The following is a 22,235-nucleotide window of genomic DNA, read 5'->3' as shown; positions in this document are numbered from 1 at the left end:
AAATCACATACCCAAAGGAGAGGTGGGGGGTTTTGTCTTTTTTTTTTTCCCCCTCCTCCCTCCCGGCTGGCAATCAACGGTCTGTGCTGCAGAACAATTTGTGCCCTCGCTGCTCGGCCATGAGTCGCGTGCCGGTCGGGCGGGAAGAGCCTCAATATTTCTTCTTCGGCCGTGGAGCTATCGCATTTTGCTTCGGGAGGCCGGCTGCCGGTGTCTCTCCTGGCGGGTCTGGGTTTCCTCTCCAAGGAAAAAGAATTACCAAAGTTGGCGCCTTTGCCTCGACCCACGCTTCCAATCCCACCGAGATCCCACTCGATGTACCAACTGACCGAAATTACACCTCTTTCTCTTTCTCCATATGCTCTCTCTCTCTCTCTATCTCGCTCGCTCGCTTGCTCGCTCTCCGTTCTCGCCTCGGATGAACCACGAGTGCCCCATTGTTTCCCATCGCGGTCCCCGGATCTAACCTGTAGATGTGGGCCAGGACCAAACCTCCGGGCTTGCGCGCCACTGCATCCACCTGTCACGTTTCTATTATCAAGCACCGTGAAACCAGCGTTTGAAGGGTAGTCAATCCGGCCCTCACTGGCTGGAGGCGCTGCCGAAGTCCTCGGTAGCGTCGGCTCTGTCCCAGGTGCTCTTCTCTAGCTCGGCGATGGCCGCCAGCAAAACCTCCTGCTTCCGCCTTGCCTTGTCGCGCGCCGCGTCGTCCTTGGTGAACTGGGCCATGCGCCGCAGTTCCGCATCGAGCCAGGAGCTCTCGTCCTTGTTGCATGCCAAGGTGAGCTGCGCATCCGCTATTCTATCCATGTATTTGTGCGACCAGATTATGGTCTGGAGTGAGAATTCGACGGCGTCGTTCGAGTCGCTCCACTTCTTCATCTGAGTGTAGGCGCTCACAGTCTGCGGTTCGAGAATGCGGGGCTAGGTAGCATCGTCAGCGAGTGCCGAGCACGTGGAGGAGGGAGGGGCCGTCGAACATCAGCGCAGTTGTAGGAGACATCTTGGAGCACCAATCGAGACGCGCGGCCACCGCTCGTCTGGCTGGACTCGTCCCGCAGCTCCTGCCACTTCTTCTGTACATCGGGGGACGCCGTCGCGAGGGTATAATCGAGAAAGCGCGTCGCCGCCTGCTCGGTGACTTGTACTAGTAGGGAACTCCGGGTGATGTTCTGTCAAGGCCAACAAAACGCCCAGGTGTCAGCGAAAAGCCCAGGTTGCAGGTACAGGGTGGAGCATGGCGAAGGCGAAGCGAGCGAGCGAGCAGGCAGGCAGGCGGGCAGGCAGGCGGGCAGGGCGGGCAATGGGGCAGAGGTCAATCACTTACCTGCCACGGCGCGGGCGAGCCCCCCGGACGCCGGTGCTCCTCGCCCTCCCACAGCCGTTGCCGGTGCACGGCCTCTCGCGGCGTGAGGCTCCCGGCGACGCTCAGCTGGATGCCTGGCCAGGAGGTCGCGATGGTCCGCACGATGCCGGCGGCGGCGGCGGTCTGTTGAGGGTTGCAGCCGAAGGCGAGGCACTTGCCGATGCGGCCGAGGAGGGCGCGGCCGGCGTGCCATTCCACCGGCGGCATTTGCGGGCGGCCCACGGTCGAGGCGTGCCGCGCCTGCCTGGCCGAGTTGGAGACGCGCGAGACCGCTGGTCCGGAGGCCGCCTTGCTTGCCAGCGTCTGCGCTACGGCTCTCGTGGGATGCATCCTTTCCTTTGTCCTGCCCCTTTTTTCTTCCCTGCTTTCTTTTTCTTCCCTTTTTTTTCTACTTTTCTTTTCCGGCGTCGTGTGGGGGTACCTTATCTTCCCCCCCGGGACGGGCGTTTGTCAGAGGAGCTGTGTGGAGGGTCGGTTTGGGCGTCGCAAGGCTGAGGGATGTCAAGCTTCCTGAAGCTCTCCAGGGGAGCTTTGTGCGGTGAGGTAAGGTTGGAGTCGGGTGGTGTGCTTGATAAGATAAGCGTGCAATTGGAGGGGCCGAACGGGATTTGGTGGGTTCCTTTCCAGTCAGCTTTGGCCAATTAGAGAGACGGATTCGGCGACGAGTAGTGGGGGGGAGCGACGAGGGGTGATGGTCTTACATCATTCGCCGAACCGCTCTCTTTCCCTCGGAGCTCCCAAGTAGTCAGTCTGTTAGTAAGAAAAGGGACTACCACCAAACACAGCATCACCATTCCCATCACCATCACCATCTCTCAATCCACGCAGGCCTACAAACGCGTACATCAATGACACACAAACATCGATGCTGTAAGACCATTGTGATATCTTTTGTTTTGTCTAGCGCGCGCGCCGCTTTCTGGAGTGAATAAATCAAGGGAGATGGGCGCCGTGAATACCGAGCTGAGGAGGCGTGTCGTTGCCATTTACAAAGGTGCGTTCTGTTTTATTCTTTTCCTTACTTTCCTCTTTTCTTCTTTACTTTCTTTTTCGAATAAGACGTCATGTATTGTTCTGGGGGAGGCTTGTCGCGAGTCTCTAGTCTTTTTTGTCGTCGCCCCTTGTGTATACCACGTTCGTCCCTCTGACAACGACGTCACTACGAGTGTTGCCACTGTCCCTGTGGACTTGGCCGTCTCTACTCTCTTCAAGGGGGGTTCGGGCTATCGGCACCATGATACAACGCCGTGGTTGTGGTATTGGGTCTAGGTCCATTGGCCGCCCCGTCTCCCGGTCTCGCCTTGGGCAAACCGAACCCGCTTGAGTCCTGCGAGGGCGAGGCGGGTCCGAGTCGGGAGAGAGAAAGAGGGAGAGGGGAGTGAAAGAGAGACATACCAGCAATGCAAAATGGAGCCTCCCTCTGCTGATCTCACGGGGGACCCCTGATCTGATTCTCAAAAAATAACAGAACTCCTGTACCTCGGGCGGGAATACCCCCTCGGCTACGACTACTTCCGCCCGCGCCTGCACCGGGCCTTCAGCGCCAACGCCGGGCTGCGGGACGAGGACGCCATCCGCAAGGGGATCGAGAGGGCCGAGTTTGTGAAGAAGGGTGCGTGTTATTTTCTTTCTTGCTTTTTTCTTCTTGTGTTGTACTTGGTTGTTCCCGATTCCTTTCCCTGTCCCCCCTGCCTCGGCGCTGAGGTCAACTCTTCATGCACCGCATCATCACCTTCCCTACACTAGCCCCCTAAACACCAACCTCGGTTTGCCCATCTATCACCATTGTCCCCCCGCCCTTCCACGAGGGCCAGCAATCTCCGACGGACCTTGCCTGCCTTCATCGCTGGCCCCAGTATACCCCCCCTCCTCCTCAAGTCGCAACGTCTGCCGAACCACAAGACGCAAGACGCAAGAACAGGACGGAAGAATATGCAAACAAGTACAGAAAGCTAACATTTGAACCCGGCACAGAAATCGAAGCACTGTAAGTTGCCTTGTTGCCCCGCGGTTTATCTTCTCTCCTCTCCATTCTCGTTCTGCCCTTGTCTTTGCACCCTTCCCTCCGGCCCACGCCTGCTCTCACCCGTCCACCCCCCCTCCATCGGCATCGCCCGACTCTCGCTTCTCAACACGGGGCACGTTCCTCCACCAGTGGTGGTGAGGGAAGGGGGAGGAGGACACGAGGCCGGTGCCCGTGTTGTCAAACTCGACCCCCAAGGACACGTCCGCCGGCCGTGGTGGCGTCGAGTACGGGATGCGGCCACAGAGCCGCATCATCACATGACAGTACGCCACCACCGCAAGCGGACGACATGCGCATGCATATCGGAGGGGCGAGGGGGCGGAGCTGAACCGTGAGAGAAAAGAATCCACGCAAACATTCTTCGTAGCCTCGACGTCCTGGTGGCCGTTCTGGCCCTCGTTTCCTCCGCACCCGGCCGGGCCATCTGCCGTCCCACACAGCCTACCCTACCTACGCTTCACCCCGAGTGAGACATTCCATTCCCCCGGATGTGGTTCGAGAACGCTCTGCTTTGCTTTCCTTGCCATCTCTCAGTCTTATCCGGTTCCTGCCATCATTGCGATATATGCAGGCTTCACAGTATACACGTGCACTTCACCATGTTTCGGGCTCACTCTTACAGGAGGAGGCCTTGTAGACAAAAAATTAGCTGTCGGATTATGTTTGGGGGGTATATAGGATATGTAAATTTCTCGATAAGTGATGATCTGATGATAGAAAGACGACGACGATGACGACGATGACGATGATGGGGTATCTTGATGAACTGAATCTTGGACCCTTTTTTTTCCTTCCTGTTTCTCGATTTGCTTTGTTTTCCTTCCCTTTGTTCCTCCAGTCTGTTTCCCCTTGCTCCGTCTGTTGCTTCTCAATGGCGACCATGCTAATTAAACTCTGCAGCTATTATCTCAAACGGTACCGGACGCTGAGGAAGCGATATGTTCCCGGGGCGTGATGGCCGTGGCTCGAGGGCCGCCGGGTGAGAGGATCGAGGTGAGGGGGTTCCTCGCAGGTCGAGCGGATAGCTTTTCCAGAAACAACTCCCATGGGCAAAATACAAACTCCGTTCCATTCAAAAAGCAATGACGTGCCCATCATCGCTCCTTCTTGCGTGCCCACCAAGCGCCCACTTCCAAACACTCGCCCCAGCTCGTGCCGTTCTCACTCAGGAGGTCGTTCATCATCTTGCCCAGCCAGCCGTCCCACTCGTCCTGGCTCTTGCCGCTGACCTCGCGCAGGATCGGCTCCAGGCTCTGAATCTGCTGCACGACCGTCATCAGGGCCGTACGACGGAGCGCCGACTGCGCCTCCGTCAACGTCTTCTTCTGCTCGTCCGACTTGGCCTTGCCCTTGGCCTTGCCCGAGTTGATGAACGACTTGCCGTCCTTGGTGACGACACCGCCGACGCCCTCGCGCTCCCAGCGTACTTCGGACAGCGGGATGGCGAGCCGGCGGCTTTGTATGTCCGTCAGCTCCTCGGATTCCTGGATCAGCATGGGGCCGATGAGGGTGCAGGGCACGGGGCTGAGGTTGCGGCCCTCGAGGGCGCGGTGGACCCAGCTGTTGTACTCAACGAGGAAGTTGTTGAGCGGCGCGCTGAGCGGGGTCTTGGCCGATATGGGGTAGGCGCCGAGAGACGAGACGGTGGCCGTGTCTTCGTGGTTGTCGGACTGCGGCGCGGCGTGGGGCCTCAGCATGCGGATCTGGTGGTCGCTGTCCCAGAACTCAAGGGTTCCGCCGGGGCGCAGTATGCGGTGGTACTCCTCAATGACGGCCTGGAGCGAGTGCGGGGACGTCACCACCAGACTCAGGTCCTTGACCATGACGAGGTCGAACTCGCCGTCGGCGAAGGGCCAGGGGAAGTTGCGGATGTCGTGCTGGACGAAGCGCCACTTCATGTTGCGGTCGACGTCGCCCGCGTTGGTCGCCAGAGGCCCAATGTCCATGCCGGTGAACTCGATGCCCGAGTGGCCGCGCTGGGCGAAGTAGCGGTGGCACGACTGGCTCCAGAACCCTGAGCCGCAGGCGACCTCAAGGACGCGGGCCGGGGGTTTGTCGACAAAGGCATTCGAGCAGAGCGGTGATCCGAATACCTGTATCAGAAGCAGCGTCCGCAACGATTGACGATGTATCTCTGTGAGGTCGACGGGAAGCGGGTAGGCCAGCGTCAAGTCGGACAGGTACATGCGGCCGTTGCGCAGGGCGTAGGGGCGCGAGGCATCGAAGGAGGAGGTTGTGGGGTCGGTGGATGTCATTGTGCGAGTAGAGATAGAAGCCGTGGAGGGGGCCGCCGACGACAAGCTGTCGGTGCGGGCGAAGGGATAGGCGGCGGCCGCCTTCGCGGTGAGGTGACGGCCCGAGGTATCCGTGTCGACGAGCATGGCGACATGTTTCAGCTCATTGGGAGTGAGGCCGATGCGGGGTGTCAGGGGTGGTTGAAGTGCCAGTCTCGCGTAGGAGCTCAGACTGCCGCTTTCCTTGCGGAGGCGTGGCGTCACGCGGGTACGGTGGTGGTCGGGGGCGGCGCCGCGTTTCTCCTGCAGCGAGCGGTGATGCTTGTGTGTGTGCTTGCTGCTGCTGCCGCCGCTGCCGCTGGGCGATACGGGAGAGGCGGGCGACCGCGGGACAGTGGGCGACGCGGCGTGGGGGATCGAGAGGGTGGTTGAGGTGGTTGTTGTCGAGTTCTCGTGGGAGGAGTGGGAGGCGGAGGAGGACGAGGAGGTGCGGATGTGCTGGAGGCAGTTTGAGGGGTTGCGGTGATTGAAATGGTGCTGGGCAGGATTCTGGTGGTGCGGCGGCGGGCGTGAAGGGTCTGCCGGGCTCGAGTTGGAGGAGGATGACGATGCGGCGGGAGAGAGAGTGGGTAGGGTCCGGGCTGACGTCGAGGCGGCGGTGTCGCTGTTGATGCTGGAGCCGGCGGTGGTGTCGGTTGTTGTGTGATGGTCCTCGTTGCTCTTGGCCGGGACTGCAGAGGAGGGAGAGGGAGATGGGGAGGAGGGGGAGGAGGAGGAGGTTGCCGTCGCCGGCGGCTTTGCGGTCTTGGGTCTGGAAGATGGGACGCGAGAAAAGACGGGAGGTAAGGGGGCGAGGCTGGTGTACATGTATTGGGACATGTTTGCGGAATCAAAATCTTGTGCTTCTCTTTTCTGGGGCCCCTTGGGCTTGGGACCCAGTCGTCGCAGTTGTGCGTCTGGTCAGTTGGGTTGGATCCTCTCTTGGTGTCCTGGGTCCCGTCTGCCCATGCCGTTCTGGGACCGGGAGGAGGACGCGGACAACGAGACCCAACTCGTAGGTGGCAGTTCCAGCTCAAAGGGGGCGGGGGGCGAGTCGACGACGGTTGAAGCGATGGGGAGAGACTGTGGACTGGTCCAGTTCCAGTTCCAGTTGCAGTTCCAGTCCCAGTCTCTGTTACGACCTTGGTGCTGGGCGTGGTGAATCAAGGGGGGGAGGGGAGGAGATGTACAATGGGAGAGGGGAGGGGGGGGTGTGTGCGAGTGTTTGTCGGTGGAGAGGGGAGCACCGGGGGGGGAAAGCGGAAGGGGAGTGGAGGGGAGCGGGGGGGATGTATTTTTTTTTGTTTGATTTGGCAATGCGCATCCGCCGTCGCGGCAAGTACAGTACTTTCTTTCTTTGTGTGCGTGCAGAGTACGAAGTATCCGTCCGGAAGCTAGGATGCTCGGCGAGTAGTGTGCGGTGTATTCGTAGTGTCGCAGTGTCGTAGTGTACTCTGTATCCGTACCGCGGGCTCTGCAGTGTCGTAGGGTACGGTACGTACCTTGCAGCAAACGCAAATGGGGAATGGGGCAAGCAGGAACAGGCAGGTACGAATGGAATGGTGCGCGCGGTGCGGTGCAGTGTGTCGTGGAGATAGGTACGAGGGGGGTTAGCTAAGGTAGGTACCTGACGGCAACAGGGGGGGTGGGTGGGGAGATGGGCTGGGGGTGGGAGAGAATAAAAAAGAGGGAAAAAGAGACAGGAAGAGGAAAGGAGAAGGAGGAGGAGGAGGAGGAGGAGGAGAAGGAGCGCTATGTAACCTGCTCTCGGGGTGCTATGCAACGTATGTAATGCAATGCAATGTTATGTAGAGCGATGCTGCTGTTCTGTTGCTGCAACGGGTTCGGACGACTCTCGAATGTGGTAGGTGTTGGCTGCGACAGACGACGAGCGACGGGAGCAGGACCGCAGGATGAATAATATCCGTACCAGAAGCCGCAAATTGACGAGAGCGTGCGCTCTCCGGGCGGGGAAGGAGAAGGACGAGGGGGAAGTCGGCACAGACGCTTGCTGTTGCTGTTGTTGCGGTTGTTGCTGGTGCTGGTGCTGGTGCTGCTGCCGCTGCAGAGCGCCAGAGACACGCCACGCCACGCCACGCCACGCCACACAATCCACACCACACCACGCAGCGCAGAGACAGACGGAAAGAACTAACTGGCCAAGGAAACACCAGACCAGACGGAAGCAGGAGGGAGGGAGGGAAACGAAGGAACGAAGGATGGTCGACCAGGGAGGGTGTGGAAGGATCCACCAGAGGTTCGTTTGGGCGCCTTGTACCTTGCAGCACCTGGCGCTGCGTACATTAGCGGACAAGGTACTTGCGTGGCCTGCAGGTACGCTGCCTCAACCCGGCCCGTCCAAAGGTACAAAAGTCGCCCAAAGGAAGGGGAAAAGAGGGGAGGGTGTGAGCGAGAGCGACGGTACGGATATCTCTCTCGCGTCACCTCCTGGCCTGCCCTGGGGAAACCAACCAACCAAACGTGGCCGTATCCGTGCCGGTAAAAAATAAATAAAGATTTAAAAAAGAAATTGCTCGAGCTTGACGTCGACAGCGCCGGCCGCGGGAAGAAGCACTGGACACCTGCTGGACGCTGCTTGATGCTTGATGCTTGCTTGTACCAAGGTCTGCTTTGCAATGACGGCAACGCACGGGGTGCCGCTTCTCGAGTCGTCGTCGTCGTTGTCGTCGTCGTCCGTCCCACCTCTGGTCAAGGCAGCTCGACTCCCGACTCGACCCAACCCAACTCGGCCCAGCCCAAGTCGGTCGCCAAAGACAGGAGGGCAGCCCTGTTTGGCGGGCTCGTTCACGTGAAGACTCAACGAGCGCACACTGCCGACCGTGTTTACAGGGGCAGGTGAGGCCACCTGGCCTGGCGCTCACGGCAGACGGGCGACAGGTGACAGGCCGGCCCAGTCTCCAGAGATGAGCCCAGCCAAGGCAAGGCGAGCGAGCGAGCAGTATACCCGCACCGCACCGCACCGCGCCGGCAGGGGAATTCCGTTCGGTTGGCCACTGCCAGACCAGGGCAGATCAGTGGCAGTTAGCTTTCCCCGTCTTTTAATTGGCCCCGTGTCGTGTGTTTTACCACGCAGTCAGTCCTACTGCCCTGCAAAATCTTTGTGCTGTTTGCCTCCCCGACAAGGTGATCCACGTCGGCCCCTTTGCCTTGGCCCGCGTAGTGCACTATGCAGCCGTCGTCTGCTGGTACGGGTGCTATGTGTGTGCCGTGTCAATGACGGCCTCTTCGCTTGCTCTTGGTTCCTGGATAAGGCGTGGTTGGCTGTTGTGGTGGTCCCGGCTGTCTGCTCGTGTGTTTGTTTGTTTGTTTTGTTTGGTTGTTTTGTTTGATGTTTGTGTACCGCCTTGTTGACCTTTTGTTGTCACGTTTGTGCGTGCCTTGTGTTGGTTGTGTCGACTGTCAAAGCTTCGTCGACTTGGACCGGGCGGACTAGCTAACTTGGCTGACAGACTGGGCACAGCTCCACGCTTCGCCTCGCCAGCTTAATTAGCCCCGTCTTGACAGGAGCCACAAACGCCGGCAGGACTGGGATACGGCAGATGGGGCCCAGGTGACTACCCAACCCAAACCTTCGGTTCCTTGTGTGCTGCTGCTGGTACGTATGAGAGTCGTCCACAATGGCGTCTGCTTCGAGACGTAATTCCTTCTTCCTCTGTCCTCTTTCTTCAGCAGATGAGCCAGTCCAGGGGAGCGAATGAGGCTGCTGCAGAGGTGGACACCAAGAGACACGAACGAGACCCAAGAGACGCCTCGCTCAGCCCCCAATCCAACTCCTCGGGACGCCCGGTGCCGTAATCCTGAGGCAAACCCACCCAATCGCCCTTGCTTCTTTGTCCGCGGGGCACTTGGGAGAGCCAACACTAGGGCCGACTCCTGATGCTGCTGCCCTTCTTTTGTCTCAATGTCTCTGCCTCAAACTGCGGTCCCGTTTCGGCTGCCCTGTTGCACCTGGCCTGGCGCTCAATGACGGATCAACCAGGCAAGCCAAGCAGCACGGGATCGAACCCAACAGTCTGTCTGCCAGGTGGTCAAGTGACTACTCGGACAGTCTGTCGACCCTAAAAGTCCGTGGGCGTCGTTGGTTCGGTGTGTGTTGAGCCTAACCCCAGGGTAGAGGAATGCCTGCAATGGGGGAACACTCTTGGGAGCAAACGGTGAAGGTCAAGCCCCCGGGAACCAGGCCCCCGGCAAAATGGCAATAATAATGATAATAAAAGGCAATCAATCTACCTATCGTGCTTGCACGGGTGGTAGAGCAAAGGGCGCCGGGTTCTGACAGGCAAGAAGCTGTTTACACGTGCGTGTACCGACCCACGACCGGCGGAGCCCCGGTGACAAGAGAGAAAAGACCGCACACCCCGGTCCGTCGCCGTTTGTGTGTGTTTTGTGTTGATCCCTTTGTCGGTCGAGAGTGGATCGGGCCGCTGATTGCAACAATCGAACTGCCGCCGAATCGAATCGAATCGTGTATCCTGCTGTACCTGACTGACCTTAGTCAGGTTGCCAAAGACTTGTGTACGCTGTGCGCCACCAGGAAATGAGAATGACTGCTGGCCGCCGAAGATTTCGACAGCTGGTATAGGTACTTCCGGGTAACGACAAGAGTCAAGACCTCCGGAGCTAGCCCCGTCCTTCTAGAACCTTGTCCCAGGTTCTTTCTGAAATCTTGAGACGGCGGGATACCGGCCGCTTGTTCCCCGGTGGAGACGGGACTGGGGGATGATGGACCGACGGATAACTGACGGGTCCTGGTTGGCTGGGTTGGTTTGCACTTGTGTTGGAGGGGAAATGCCGCCGAGCTGAACAGTAGTCGAGTCGTGTTTTGCTTTCGCTATCCCGCCGGGTGTCCAATGTCAAAGGAGTCAAGGACCAAGGTAGGGTAATGGGAAGGGGGCCGACTTTGACGGATGGGGACCGCAAGGCCGAACGGCGGGACGGGAGAAGAGCAGACAGGAGGGCTGGTTGACTGTCAAGAGCTTTTGGTCGACAATTCGTCAATTCCTCGTCCTTCGTTCTTTCGCTTGAGCTTTTCTCGACAGGCCTCAGGCCCGGTCCTTGTCCTTTGATGGTCCGGAGCCCTGGCCTGGTCTTCCGCCGCTTCGCTTCGCTTCGTCTCGCCTCGCCTCGCTTTGGTTCCCGCAGAGAAGTGGTACCGAGGGAATGGACGGATCAAATTTCACCACAGACGGCCCCTCGTCGGCGGTGCCTGGCAAAAGTTACGTACTTGGCTCGAATCCTGCCGGGTATTTGTAACGTCGGCTTATGGGATGGTGGTGTTTTTTTGTTTGTTTTTTTTGCTTCCTCTATTTTACCGTGGCCTGTTTTCGTCTTGCGCTGTCTGTAATGGCTCCCGTCGCCGCGCCGTGCCGTTTCCTCGGCGAATTTGGAGTGTCGCGTGCCACAGCGAGAGCACGATGGCCGGGCCAAGAGGCGTACAGCAGCAGATAACAGGCTCCTTGGGTGCAACGGAAATCCTGTGCTTTTGCGAGATAATGACGTTCGTTTAGTTCTCTTCTTAGATGCGTTTCGAAGCGTGGGGGACCTTCCCTTCGCGGCAGTTGTGATGACCTTGCAGCTCGTGCTGGTTGTTTTTCCCTCACGGTCCTGCCCTGTTGGGGGCCCTGGGCCGATAGACAGCGTAACGTAGCGTCCCGGTCAGTGGGTTCCGCCAAACCTTGGTTCCCAAAACCCAAGACTGAGCCAACCCAGTCGAGATCGGCAGCGGAAAAGCCGCTGCAGGAAGCAGGAAGCAGAGACGAGGCAACGCCGATGAATTGTGACGGAAAGGTCTCGCTGAGAGGGTGTGTTTTCTCTCTCCCCCCCTTTTCTTTCTCTCTCTTTCTTTCTTTCTTTCTTTCTTTGGGTGTCTCTCCCGGTTGTTCGGAGACAGACGGAATCAAGTCAAGGGCGGTTCGGTCCCCCCCGAGGTCGCAATGCAAAGCGAAATGACTTTGTGCACCCTAAGTATGGCCCAACCGTCGCCGTCTTTCTCCGAGACCGCTTGTTACCTGGTATTCGGAGATCGCTATCTCGTTATCGTTCATCCGCGAATTGGGTAATAAATTGGGAGCAATCCCGCTGATAGTCTGATCGGCGGCTTGTCTCAGACGTCACATGGGCCCTCGGGGTCTGCGAGCAATAGAGATGTATGCAGGATGCCGCCTTGGACTCCTTCTCCGAGTACCGTTGAGGGGGGTTCTCTTCTTCAGCGGGCCAGCAATCTCGGCATCCGAGTCGTCGTGACCCGTTCCTCGGGGCGCCGGAGGGTCCAATGCTTACTCGGTCGATGGTAACTGAGGGATTTGCGCACACCGCGATTTGGGGTGCGATCAATGGCTGCGACAGTGGTCGATCTCCGGTGAGAGGAGGTTGGACCCTGAATCGTGGGCGTGAAGCTTGAATGAACCCTTCCCGTCCGATCTGGCGGTGGTGTTCCCGGATGGCAGGTGAAGGTGCAGATGCAGGCGCAAGTGCAAGTGTAAATGCAGATGATGCAGCCAACTGCGGAAGCTGGCGTCGTATTAGTGAGGTGAGGTCGAGCACGACGCGCGGAAGCTACGACTCACGAGACAGTGCACCAGCTCGGGAGAGTTCGCCGGCGCTGAGCTGGCTCTAAGACGTCGCTAGAGCCCGTCCTCTTTCATCCGCCCTGCGAGTCCGATCGAGCTTTTCTATTTTACTTCTTCCCCTTTGTTTTCTCCTGGATTTTATATTGGTTTTGTTTCGTTTCGTTTCGATTCACACGCTGGACAGGGCAGCTTATGCTTGTGTTTATGCTTGTCCGGTGAATAAGGATTGGTCGAACGACGGAGTGCAAGCGTATCGGGAATATTCGGCCACAGGGATATCGAGCTTTAGCAGCAGCCAAGCTTTTTTGCCTGCCGTTTGGTTCTCTGCCTCTCAAGGTGAGAACTGACGCCGTCACTATCCAGTGGATGAAAATAGTTGGGCTGTGTAACAAAAGACGGACGAACACTTGCTTGATATGAGTGTAAAGAAACCGGGCCCAACACTTCAGTATCCAGAAGATCGGAGGTCGGCGGCTGGCGAGTCGATTGGTGCCAAACTGTATATCTATACTTCTACAAACACACGCAGAGACACGCACGGCACACATCCACGCCGGATAGGGATATCCACGATCATCCTCCCCTCCCTCCCTCTCAGGCAGGCAGACAGCGTAGAGGAAGCCCTCGTCCCGTTGCTTAGAGCCGACAGGCTCATGACTAATTGCCTATGGTCCCGTGGCAAACCGGCGCCGAGTGCATATTGCATTGCAGGGCCTTGCGTGGCAACCAAGACCGATTCGGGCATTGGCCGTTCGGTTCTGCAACTAGTCATTGCAGCTCTGCATCGCGTCTTTGCAGTGTAGGGAAGACAATAAAGATTAGAGAAAACCTAGATCAGTGTCCTGTCCTTGGTTGGATGTTGCTCGTCCTCGGATGGGTTCACGATTTCATGGGCCGTGTTGCGTGCCGTCCGGGGGTCAAGAATAGGGAGGTGGGCACGCCACCCATCTCCGAGAGTGGAGGAGATGGGAGAGAAATGTCCACACAGGGAAAGGCACTATAAGGAACCAACAAAAGCTGCATGAAGGGGACGGAAACTATTGAGCATGTGCTTCTCTAGATGCAGCCTGCTGCTGTGCCGCGCCCTACTGTCGAAATGGGCATGAGTGGCCAAGCGAGGGAGAGCGGGATGAGGTGGGATGGGATAACGGGATTCCTCCCCTCCCCGCTCCCCCCAGATGCTCGTCGCTGAGTGGCTGATTCAGACAACCCGGCATGGCCTAGCCGTCTTATCGACCGTGATGAGGGGGAGGGGCTCCTCCGGGATCCCGGATTCGTGGAATCATCCGGTGTGGGTGAGCCATCCGTTAATTCGAGAGACTCGAGGACAGATCAAGAGGGGTGGCAGTGTTGGAAGCATTGGGGACGCATCGATATTTCGTCTTTGACTAATCTTTTGGCGTTAGGTTTGCGAGGTTTCTAGGTCGACTTACAAACTGGTAGTTGTTATTTGTCGCTCGTCCCTAGACCTAATCCGTGACAACAGACTTTCCTTGCAGAAAAGCTCGGGAATGATACCAGACAATGTTTATGGTTGCTCTTCTTCTGGATGGCCTGTCTGCGGATGCGTGATCCTAAAATTCAGGCAGTATGTCCGCCATGCCGGCGCAGCTCTGGAGGACATATCCCGACTTCCCGGGGGGCACCACCTATTGGCCGTGCCCCGGATTCGCAACATGCGCATGGCATCCTACGGCCCGGTGTACCAAGGGCGTGTATCTGGCGGGGCAGCTTGTGTTCTCTTTGAGCAAGTCTGGTGCTACGACGCTGCCATGGCATGGCTGTTTGGGTCGTTGGCTTGGCCCTGCGGCAGAGTCCGGCTATTAAGGCTGAAGTCAAGGTTGGCGTAAACAGTTGGTGGGGAGGCGGTTCGGAATCCTACCAGCCCATAGAAACGACGTGACAAGGGTTGCGCGTTGGTTTGGCCTTCCCGATCATATTCATACTCTACTTAGTGAGAAGGTGGTGGTGGGAGACTTGTCCACTTGGCTTCGATGAGTATTGTCACTTCATCCATCCAAGGAGATTGCCCATAGTACTCTGTAAACTTACACTCTCGATTCATATCCAAATCTTGTATTGTGTATTAAGTCGTCCCAAACCAATACTGTTTGGTGATGCTTGCTCACGTCACGGCAAAACCATAAAATCGACCCATGCAATGTGATACTTGGAGCTGCCGGCAACTGATGCCAATTATGCATAGATGATAGATCGCAGTTCCCGGAAAACAGGATAGCTATGGCCAATAAGGCAAACCAAATGGTTTGAAGGATTAGAAAAGGGTCGAAATCAAATAGTAAAAACGTTTTTAGGCCGCCAATACACTTATACTTCAATTCATACGGATACCCACGAATTTTGATAGCGCCGGACAAAAGATATAAATATCCCTTCCATGCTTCCTCTCTCTCAGTTTCATTTTCATCTGCTTGTTAATTAGCCTTTATTACTTTGCATGCTCTGGTCATCTGTAATTGACTTGAATTTCTTGGAAAGGAAACAGCTGATAGGGACTTGAATACCACTCTCATAGTTTGGGTGAGCAAACTATTTCCGACAACTGATTACATACGCTGAAGTCCCAATTTCTGAGTTCCATATATCAGTCCCAAGACCTCGCCCGAACCAAAGCCGAGCCTTCTGGCCTTGCCGCTGCTGGCAACCATTCGTTGTTCGGCGAGGCTTGAGACGCAAACGCCCCAGATTTTCTTTTTATTTTACTTTATGGCGTATCTTGTTATAAATTAAACCTTGAAGAACTTCAAAGTTTGCCAGAGCCAGCCCTGTACCAGTACTATTGATTAGAGTATCAATCAGACGTTGGTGGCTTGAACAACTGTTTCATATGTAGTCACTCAAGTATTGAATTGCAGTCACCAAGACCTAAGAGACGAAAATCTTTCTATTTCAGCAAAACACGCATACAGACATGACCAACATATCTTATGGTTAGTTTACACAATAAGTAAGACAACCTTCTCCATGCGTAAACAAAAGTGAGATTTAAAATAAGAAGCCACATTCGTACACTTGCTGCACCTACGCAGTGAAATAATTCATCGCCTATAGGTTTTGTTATGAGTGTTTCTAACACTAAAGCGTATCAGCTTCGATAATTTTCTTCTACTCATAAATGTCATGTTATATGTTGAGGGAGCTTTCATTTCATCCAGCGTCCTCCCTTGAAGAAAGGGTCGATTGCGAAGAGCTTGCATATCGAAGTGACCGAGACTGTAACTAAATAGTCCTTCCATAAATAGTACATACCGGTTAGATTAATCACCGTATCGACAGAAGGCCATCAGCTCACTCACTCACACCACCATACCTCACCTGAGGGAACTCAGCAGCGGATGAAAACAGGCACTGTCCTGTACTGTGGTGCGCAGCTGACAGGTTCACGCTGTGAAAAGTGGTCTGGGCAGACCTGGTTCCTCCATATTTCCATGCCTCATACCCACCCAGGATCGGCATTCTTTTCTTTTGTTTCCTCCATTTACTCATAATACCACCACATGTCACACCACTTGATCTGTGTAAAAACCACCCGACATTTGCCACACTGTGCCGTCCTGTCACGGGCAAGGTCACGTTGCTCCAGTGGACCTCGCCTTCTGGCCCGTGCTTCTTTTGCAGTCACGTGATCACGCTAGAGCTCGCAACCTCGCCGGCCTTGTGTCCTGTGTCGCTCTATCGTCAAGATCGAGTCAATCCCACCCACAACGGCTCTATCTTTGGATCATCTGCATCTCCGACCGCATTTTTCAGACTCAGTATTCATTGGCTGCTTCAGAGATATCGCAAGAAACGCCCTGCGCTCACTCGTTACGGTATGTCATCCACCCATTCCCCGCCCATACGTCCCCAGGGCCCCCAGGGGGGCTGCTCCAGCCGAGCCTTTGTCGCAACCAGATCCAACCCCTACTCTTGGACCTTGCCCCATTCATGTCTTACTCTCCCAAGCTGGCCTCGCTGACCAGACATATTCTTATCCAGACAGTCTTCCGCCGCATCCAGCGCGTCTCTCGACCATTGTCCAGTTTTTGCCCAACGTAGGCTCTTCCCGCTGAGCTCGACTCGCCCTTCGCTTGTCCCCAGACCCCTCCTAACCGACTACATCATCAGAGCGAAAGACACGTACCACGTACCACGTACACGCGAAACTCGAGACCCGACAACCTCATATCTTTTGACGCGGTTCATGGGCGCCTGAGGATAGCACAAGCACGCTGCGCTGCCGGGACCCTCCATTGTCTGAACCGATACTCGATGCAGCTGGACCCGGTCTTCGACTCCCATGCGCAGACGCGAGCTACCCTGGCTGTCCCTCGCTTCCAATCTCACATAAGTTGCTGCTGCACACCTAGTGCTTGCTCTTCGCCCGCATCCTAGCCAAGGCACCACTATAACGACCGCGAATGTCAGGTAGATGGCCGATGGTACTCGCTATCTGGACCACCCTGCCGGAGATCTCTACCTCAACTCTCTCATATCGAAAGAAACCGCCGCCACCGACGCCGCCCTCTTGAACACGCTTCTGAGCCGCTTCGTACCGAAGGAACCCTCTCCCAACCCAACTTCCAACCCGAACCCACGGGCCAATCTGCTAGGGATGTTCTCCCAGAACCATCAGCAGGGCCACAACTCCCGTATCAATGGGGGCCCCGGCGGCCGGGGCATTCCCATGCTGTACAACTACCAGCAGCAACAACAACAACACCACCAGACCCACCTCCAGCACCACCAAGCTGCCCAGGCCGAACATGCTGCGCACAATGGCAACGGCGGCGTCATGGGCCACCACTCAGCCTTCTCCTCCGGCGTCATGGGGAACTCTAGCCCGTATAGCACCAATGCCATGCAGAACGGCCAGGGGGGAGCGACGCGAGGGGGGCAAGCACAGCAGATAACCGAACACTGGGGGGAGCAACTCCGACTCTTCGAGGAGTCGAAACAAGCTCATCGCGCCATGACCGAACAAAACCAGCCGCACTACTACGCAAGACTAAAGGCCTCGGAGAATCGTGGCATCGCTGGACCTTCACCCACCTCGGGCAAAGCTGGCGGGGACGACGACGTTGACGATAGGAGAAGGCCTTACAGCTTAGAAAAGACAAAGGAACGGCAAAACTGGCACAACATGGACCTGAGTGGCCAAGGACTCCGAAACCTCGCCCCGGCCCTCTTCCGCTACCAATTCCTCCACGATCTCTTCATTGCCTCGAACAGGCTCCAGTCCATGCCCCCGGCGATCGGCCAATTGCGTCAGCTCCGGTACCTCAACGTCTCTTTCAACCAGATCAAAATCCTCCCCCCTGAATTGGGCATGTGCACCTACCTCAACCAGCTGTTACTCTTCGACAACCAGATTCAAACCCTCCCCTTCGAACTGGGCTCCCTACACCTACTGGAAGTTCTTGGCATTGAGGGCAACCCTCTTGACCCGGATATGAAGCAAGAGATAATGGAGAAGGGCACGAAGAGCTTAATCAACCTCCTCAAAGAGCAAGCTCCAGGTATGTAGAATTCCTGGGCGCGTGCTGTCATCAGCTAACCATCTCAGTGCCGCTTCCCCCCGCCCCTCGAAAGTACATTACTGTGCAGGAAGATGTTTCGCCTAGTTTGGAAAAGGTCAGAGTCTTCTCTTGGAACGTCCTGTGCGACAAGTACGCGACGCCGCAAACATATGGATACACGCCGACGGGCGCTTTGAACTGGGAATACCGGAAGGCCTGCATTTTTGACGAATTACGCGAGAAGGATGCCGATCTGCTGTGTTTGCAGGAGATCTCGACCGAGGCGTTTAAGGAGGAGTTCAGCCCTGAATTGGCGCAAATGGATTACAAGGGCGTACACTGGCCAAAGACCCGAGCGAAGACGATGGCAGAAAAGGATGCGCAGGGCGTCGACGGTTGTGCAACGTTTTACAAGGCCAGCAAGTGGATTCTGCTCGACAAGCAAGTCATTGAGTTCGCCGCCATCGCCATCAACCGCCCGGATATGAAGAACCAGCACGACGTTTTCAACCGTGTCATGCCGAAGGACAACATCGCCGTTATCATATTCCTAGAGAGCCGAGCCACAGGCTCACGCATCATACTCGTCAACGGACATTTGGCGTGGGAATCGGTCTTGGCAGACGTTAAGCTTATCCAGACGGGTATCTTGATGGACCAGGTTACAAAGTTGGCTGAGAAGTACGTTCGCTGGCCGGCACTTAAGGACAAGAAGCCCATCACCTTCTCTGCTACCGGCAAGGACGGAGAGGAGCCGCCACCGCCAGCCAAGGAGCCCGGTCCTAGCCAGGAATACCGCAACAATACCGACATTCCTCTGCTGGTGTGTGGAGATTTCAACTCAACAGAAGACAGCTCGGTCTACGAGTTCCTGTCGATGGGACGTGTCCCACCCAATCACCAAGAGCTGGCTAGCTTCCAGTACGGCAGCTTCACGCGGGACGGTATCGAGCACCCCTTCAGCTTGCGGGACGCTTACGCGCATCTCAAGAACACCCCCGAACAAATGCCTTTCACCAACTACACTCCTGGCTTCTCAGACGTCATCGATTATCTGTGGTATTCGACCAACACACTCGAAGTGGTGGACCTCCTGGGCCCGCCCGACGCCGAATATCTCAAGCGGGTGCCGGCGTTCCCCAACTACCACTTCCCGGCCGATCATATCCAGATCATGGCCGAGTTCGTCATCAAAGCCAGGAAGGACAAGAAGTCGCACCCGGAACCGGATTTTGGATCAGGAAGCCAAGGGCAAGGTCGGTAGACGGGGAGGGCCGACGACTTGTTTCAGTAGTTTAGTCTCTAGCAGTCGTGCGTTCAGGGAAATCTTTTGCCGGAGTTTAGGATTGCGATGCGTTTCGCGAATCGGAGGAACTGGCGGGGGAAGGTCTTTTGGGGAGGGTGGCGAAGCTCACGAGATAAAACAACGAAAAGAGAAACGGAGGAAACGGGTTCTTCGTCGGAAATGCATCGTCACGCGCGGTTAGGGGGGCATGGGTGTGGATACGGCGGAGTGAGGGGCTTTTGTAGATGGAACGGTTGTTTACATATAGCCAACCAGCTGCGTTTTCTCTTGCGTTACAATTCTTTATTCGTTTGGACTTTTCAATCATCGGTGAAGACCTGACTTGGGACGGGACTGAGTGTCAGTTCGTGTGTGTCTTTACCAACTGCTTTTGATGACGGACGTGCGAGATGCAATGAATCGGACCTGATGAGCTGGCACTTATAGACAGGAGCAGCAGGTAACCGGGCCGACGATTTGGGCCGCCGAGTCTTGACCGTTCTTGACTCCGGTGATGTTTAGATAGTGATTTTGGTGTATAGGCTCGGTTGACCTATCCGAGTTACGTTGTCGAATGATGTTCTCTCGCTGGCAATGGTTGAAATCGGGGATGATGTTACAGCAGATAAAGAACCAGCACAGACACCACCATTGTGGCACAGTACCATACGATTAACCCTTTATGGCGGGGACCATGGTTGCACACGCGCCACAGGAGTCAAGGACAGTCGGTGCAAAAGGAGAGGGGGAAGATGGAATGTACTAAGCACCACCTTGCCGGCACCCGAAAGACGTGGGCGTCCTCCCGGCTCATTGGCGTCCTGGGTTTTATCTCACGTTTTCCTCGTGGCCTATCTATCCTCTAAAACCCTCCTCTTGGCCATCTAACCGTCTCACCCGGGACTGCTCACTCCCCGTCCATTCCGGATTGTCGGCTTTCCTCTCTGCAGCACCCCGCGCCAGCCAGCACATGCAGACTGTGCATTTATTCTCCGGAGATAACGACATCTAAATTTGGTACGGAATCTTGCGGCTACTCGTATCGGCTTGTGTGACGGCAGGAGGTGTAGTGCTTACGCTGTAAAACTACCGGTTACGACCAGGGATTTGGGAGCAAAGATGCAGGGTTTAGCATCCCGACTGAACCCCCCCGAGCACTACACAACTCCAAGCACCCAGAGTCAACTCCATTGAAAATTGAGTGCCTAGTTACTTGCTCAAAGGGTTGAGGTGGTTTTGCAGAAAGTAACTTTCAGGGCCTTTGCTTGTGACGGCCAGTGACTGGAGCAGGTGGAAGCTTGGGCGTTCCGGGGAGAGGCGAAATATTACTGTCCCACCCCGAAGATGGGCCCACGACCAAGTGCTTATATCAGATTTCGCGGATTACGCTAACGCGCCCACTGTCTTGGCCGTTTCAATTGCCGTTTTCTTGATGACGAACCGGTAGGATTGAATTGAATAAAGCAAAGCCACCGAAGTTGGCTCCACTGATTTTGATGGTTCCGTCGTCCTCTTAAAGCCTTCGGCCGTTCTCGTTCTCGTTCTCGCCCCTGTCTTGAGATCAGCGGATAAGAACCATTCTAAAGCTATTGCCATCTCAAGTTGAGGCCATCTAAAGTAGCCCGGCCCAACATCTGCCACGAGCAAAAATATCATGGCGTCCGAAACCTACCTTGTCACGGGAGGCTGCGGCTTCATAGGCAGCCACATCGTCGAGAAGCTCCGCGAGCGATATCCCACCGCCCGCATTGCCGTCTTCTCGCGCAACCCGACGGCCAACCTCTTCCCCGGTGTGGCGTACCATGCCGGCGACGTGGCGTCCCTGGACGATGTCGCCAAGGTCGTTAAGGAGACGAAGCCGACCGTCGTCTTTCACTGCGCTGGGATGATGACCGTGGGGCGCAAGAACATGACGGATGAGTTTGTGAAGCTTATCAATGTTGATGGGACGAGGCATGTGCTGGATGAGAGCAAGAGAAACGGGGTCAAGGCGTTTGTGACGACGAGTAGTGCGAGCGTTGTGCAGAAGGAGATGTTCCGCGATATCAAGGGTGGAGATGAGAGTCTGCCTCTTGCCGAGGAGGGGGATGATACGATGGCTTATCCCAAGACGAAGGTATGGTGCCATATTTCGTAATTCTTGCTTGCTAAAAAAAAAAACCCCCCCGATAAAGACGGCGAAGGTGATGGAATGCTGACGAAGCTCAAGGCTGCCTCGGACAAGATGACGCTCGAGTACGACGACCCGGCCGGCATGCGCACCTGCACCCTCCGCCCCGCCGCGGTCCACGGCGAGCGCGACAACGACATCACCCCGGCCATCATGCGCAACCTCCGCCTCGGCCGCAACAAGATCCAGATCGGAGACAACTCGAACCTCTTCAGCACGACCTACGCCGGCAACGCCGCGGACGCGCACCTCGCCGCCGCGGACAAGCTCCTCAACTCCCCGCAGGGCGTCGCGGGGGAGGCCTTCTTCATCACCAACGGCGAGCCGCTCCGGTTCTGGGACTTCAGCCGGGCGGTGTGGAGGGCCGCGGGGGACGAGACGAGGCCCGAGGAGGTCCGGACCGTGAGCCTGACGCTCGCGTTGTTGTATGTGTGGGGGCTGGAGTGGGTTTGCTGGTTCAAGGGGGTGGTGCCGCCTGTCACGAGGCAGATTGTGCGGTTCTCGAACATGCACCGGTGGTATGTCATTGACAAGGCGACGGAGAGGCTGGGGTGGAAGCCGGAGGTGAGCCAAGAGGAGGGGATCCGGAGGGCCGTGGAATGGTACCTTGAGAAGGAGAAGAGGGAGGCTAATGTTAAGAGCTCGTAAATGAATGAATATGTACGATCGAGCGGTTAGAATGTAGGGGAAGTGGCTTTGGTCAAACAGCGATTTCCAATAATCACTAAAAGGACTGGCAGCGAGGTCTCGCCTCTCCACCTCCCCCATCCTGTCAACACGAGCGCGGAAAAGCTGGGGCGAATGACATATAAATTATGCTTTGTACTGTGAGTTATATATGAAGTAGTATTCGACTTTGAGTTGATGCAAGGCCCCGCGTTGTAGTCTTGCAGTACCTTAAAATAGCCAGTTGCAGCTTTGCTTGATGGGGACAAGTTTTCCTTATAAAGAGCCCGTCTTAGAGATTATCATTATACGCAGATTGGCACCAGAACTGATACGATGT

General features: G+C 56.3%; 5 protein-coding genes across 5 annotated transcripts; 3 read left to right on the top strand and 2 right to left on the bottom strand.

Moving 5' to 3' along the window:
* Nucleotides 1–582: 582 nt before the first annotated feature.
* On the bottom strand, nucleotides 583–1,696 carry EsH8_IX_000856 (uncharacterized protein; the record flags this gene model as incomplete). Its single annotated transcript, XM_083267192.1, has 3 exons — nucleotides 583–924; nucleotides 981–1,172; nucleotides 1,328–1,696. The coding sequence occupies 3 exons, from the start codon at nucleotides 1,694–1,696 to the stop codon at nucleotides 583–585; spliced, it is 903 nt and encodes a 300-aa protein (XP_083130757.1).
* A 612-nt stretch (nucleotides 1,697–2,308) lies between these two features.
* EsH8_IX_000855 (electron transfer flavoprotein regulatory factor 1) lies at nucleotides 2,309–4,126 on the top strand (the record flags this gene model as incomplete). Its single annotated transcript, XM_083267191.1, has 4 exons — nucleotides 2,309–2,360; nucleotides 2,835–2,978; nucleotides 3,341–3,353; nucleotides 4,021–4,126. The coding sequence occupies 4 exons, from the start codon at nucleotides 2,309–2,311 to the stop codon at nucleotides 4,124–4,126; spliced, it is 315 nt and encodes a 104-aa protein (XP_083130756.1).
* A 360-nt stretch (nucleotides 4,127–4,486) lies between these two features.
* EsH8_IX_000854 (class I SAM-dependent methyltransferase) lies at nucleotides 4,487–6,505 on the bottom strand (the record flags this gene model as incomplete). The annotated part of the gene is made up of 1 exon (XM_083267190.1): nucleotides 4,487–6,505. One exon carries the CDS (start codon nucleotides 6,503–6,505, stop codon nucleotides 4,487–4,489), a length of 2,019 nt encoding a protein of 672 aa, XP_083130755.1.
* A 10,182-nt stretch (nucleotides 6,506–16,687) lies between these two features.
* On the top strand, nucleotides 16,688–19,038 carry EsH8_IX_000853 (Endonuclease/exonuclease/phosphatase; the record flags this gene model as incomplete). The annotated part of the gene is made up of 2 exons (XM_083267189.1): nucleotides 16,688–17,774; nucleotides 17,822–19,038. 2 exons carry the CDS (start codon nucleotides 16,688–16,690, stop codon nucleotides 19,036–19,038), a joined length of 2,304 nt encoding a protein of 767 aa, XP_083130754.1.
* Nucleotides 19,039–20,713: 1,675 nt separating this feature from the next.
* On the top strand, nucleotides 20,714–21,877 carry EsH8_IX_000852 (uncharacterized protein; the record flags this gene model as incomplete). The annotated part of the gene is made up of 2 exons (XM_083267188.1): nucleotides 20,714–21,175; nucleotides 21,269–21,877. 2 exons carry the CDS (start codon nucleotides 20,714–20,716, stop codon nucleotides 21,875–21,877), a joined length of 1,071 nt encoding a protein of 356 aa, XP_083130753.1.
* Nucleotides 21,878–22,235: the final 358 nt, after the last annotated feature.

Source organism: Colletotrichum jinshuiense, chromosome 9, assembly GCF_051148585.1.
Source record: "Colletotrichum jinshuiense chromosome 9, complete sequence".
NCBI classification, from domain to species: domain Eukaryota; kingdom Fungi; phylum Ascomycota; class Sordariomycetes; order Glomerellales; family Glomerellaceae; genus Colletotrichum; species Colletotrichum jinshuiense.
Note: the sequence above shows the minus strand (reverse complement) of the source record. Positions and strands in the feature narration are given on the sequence as shown.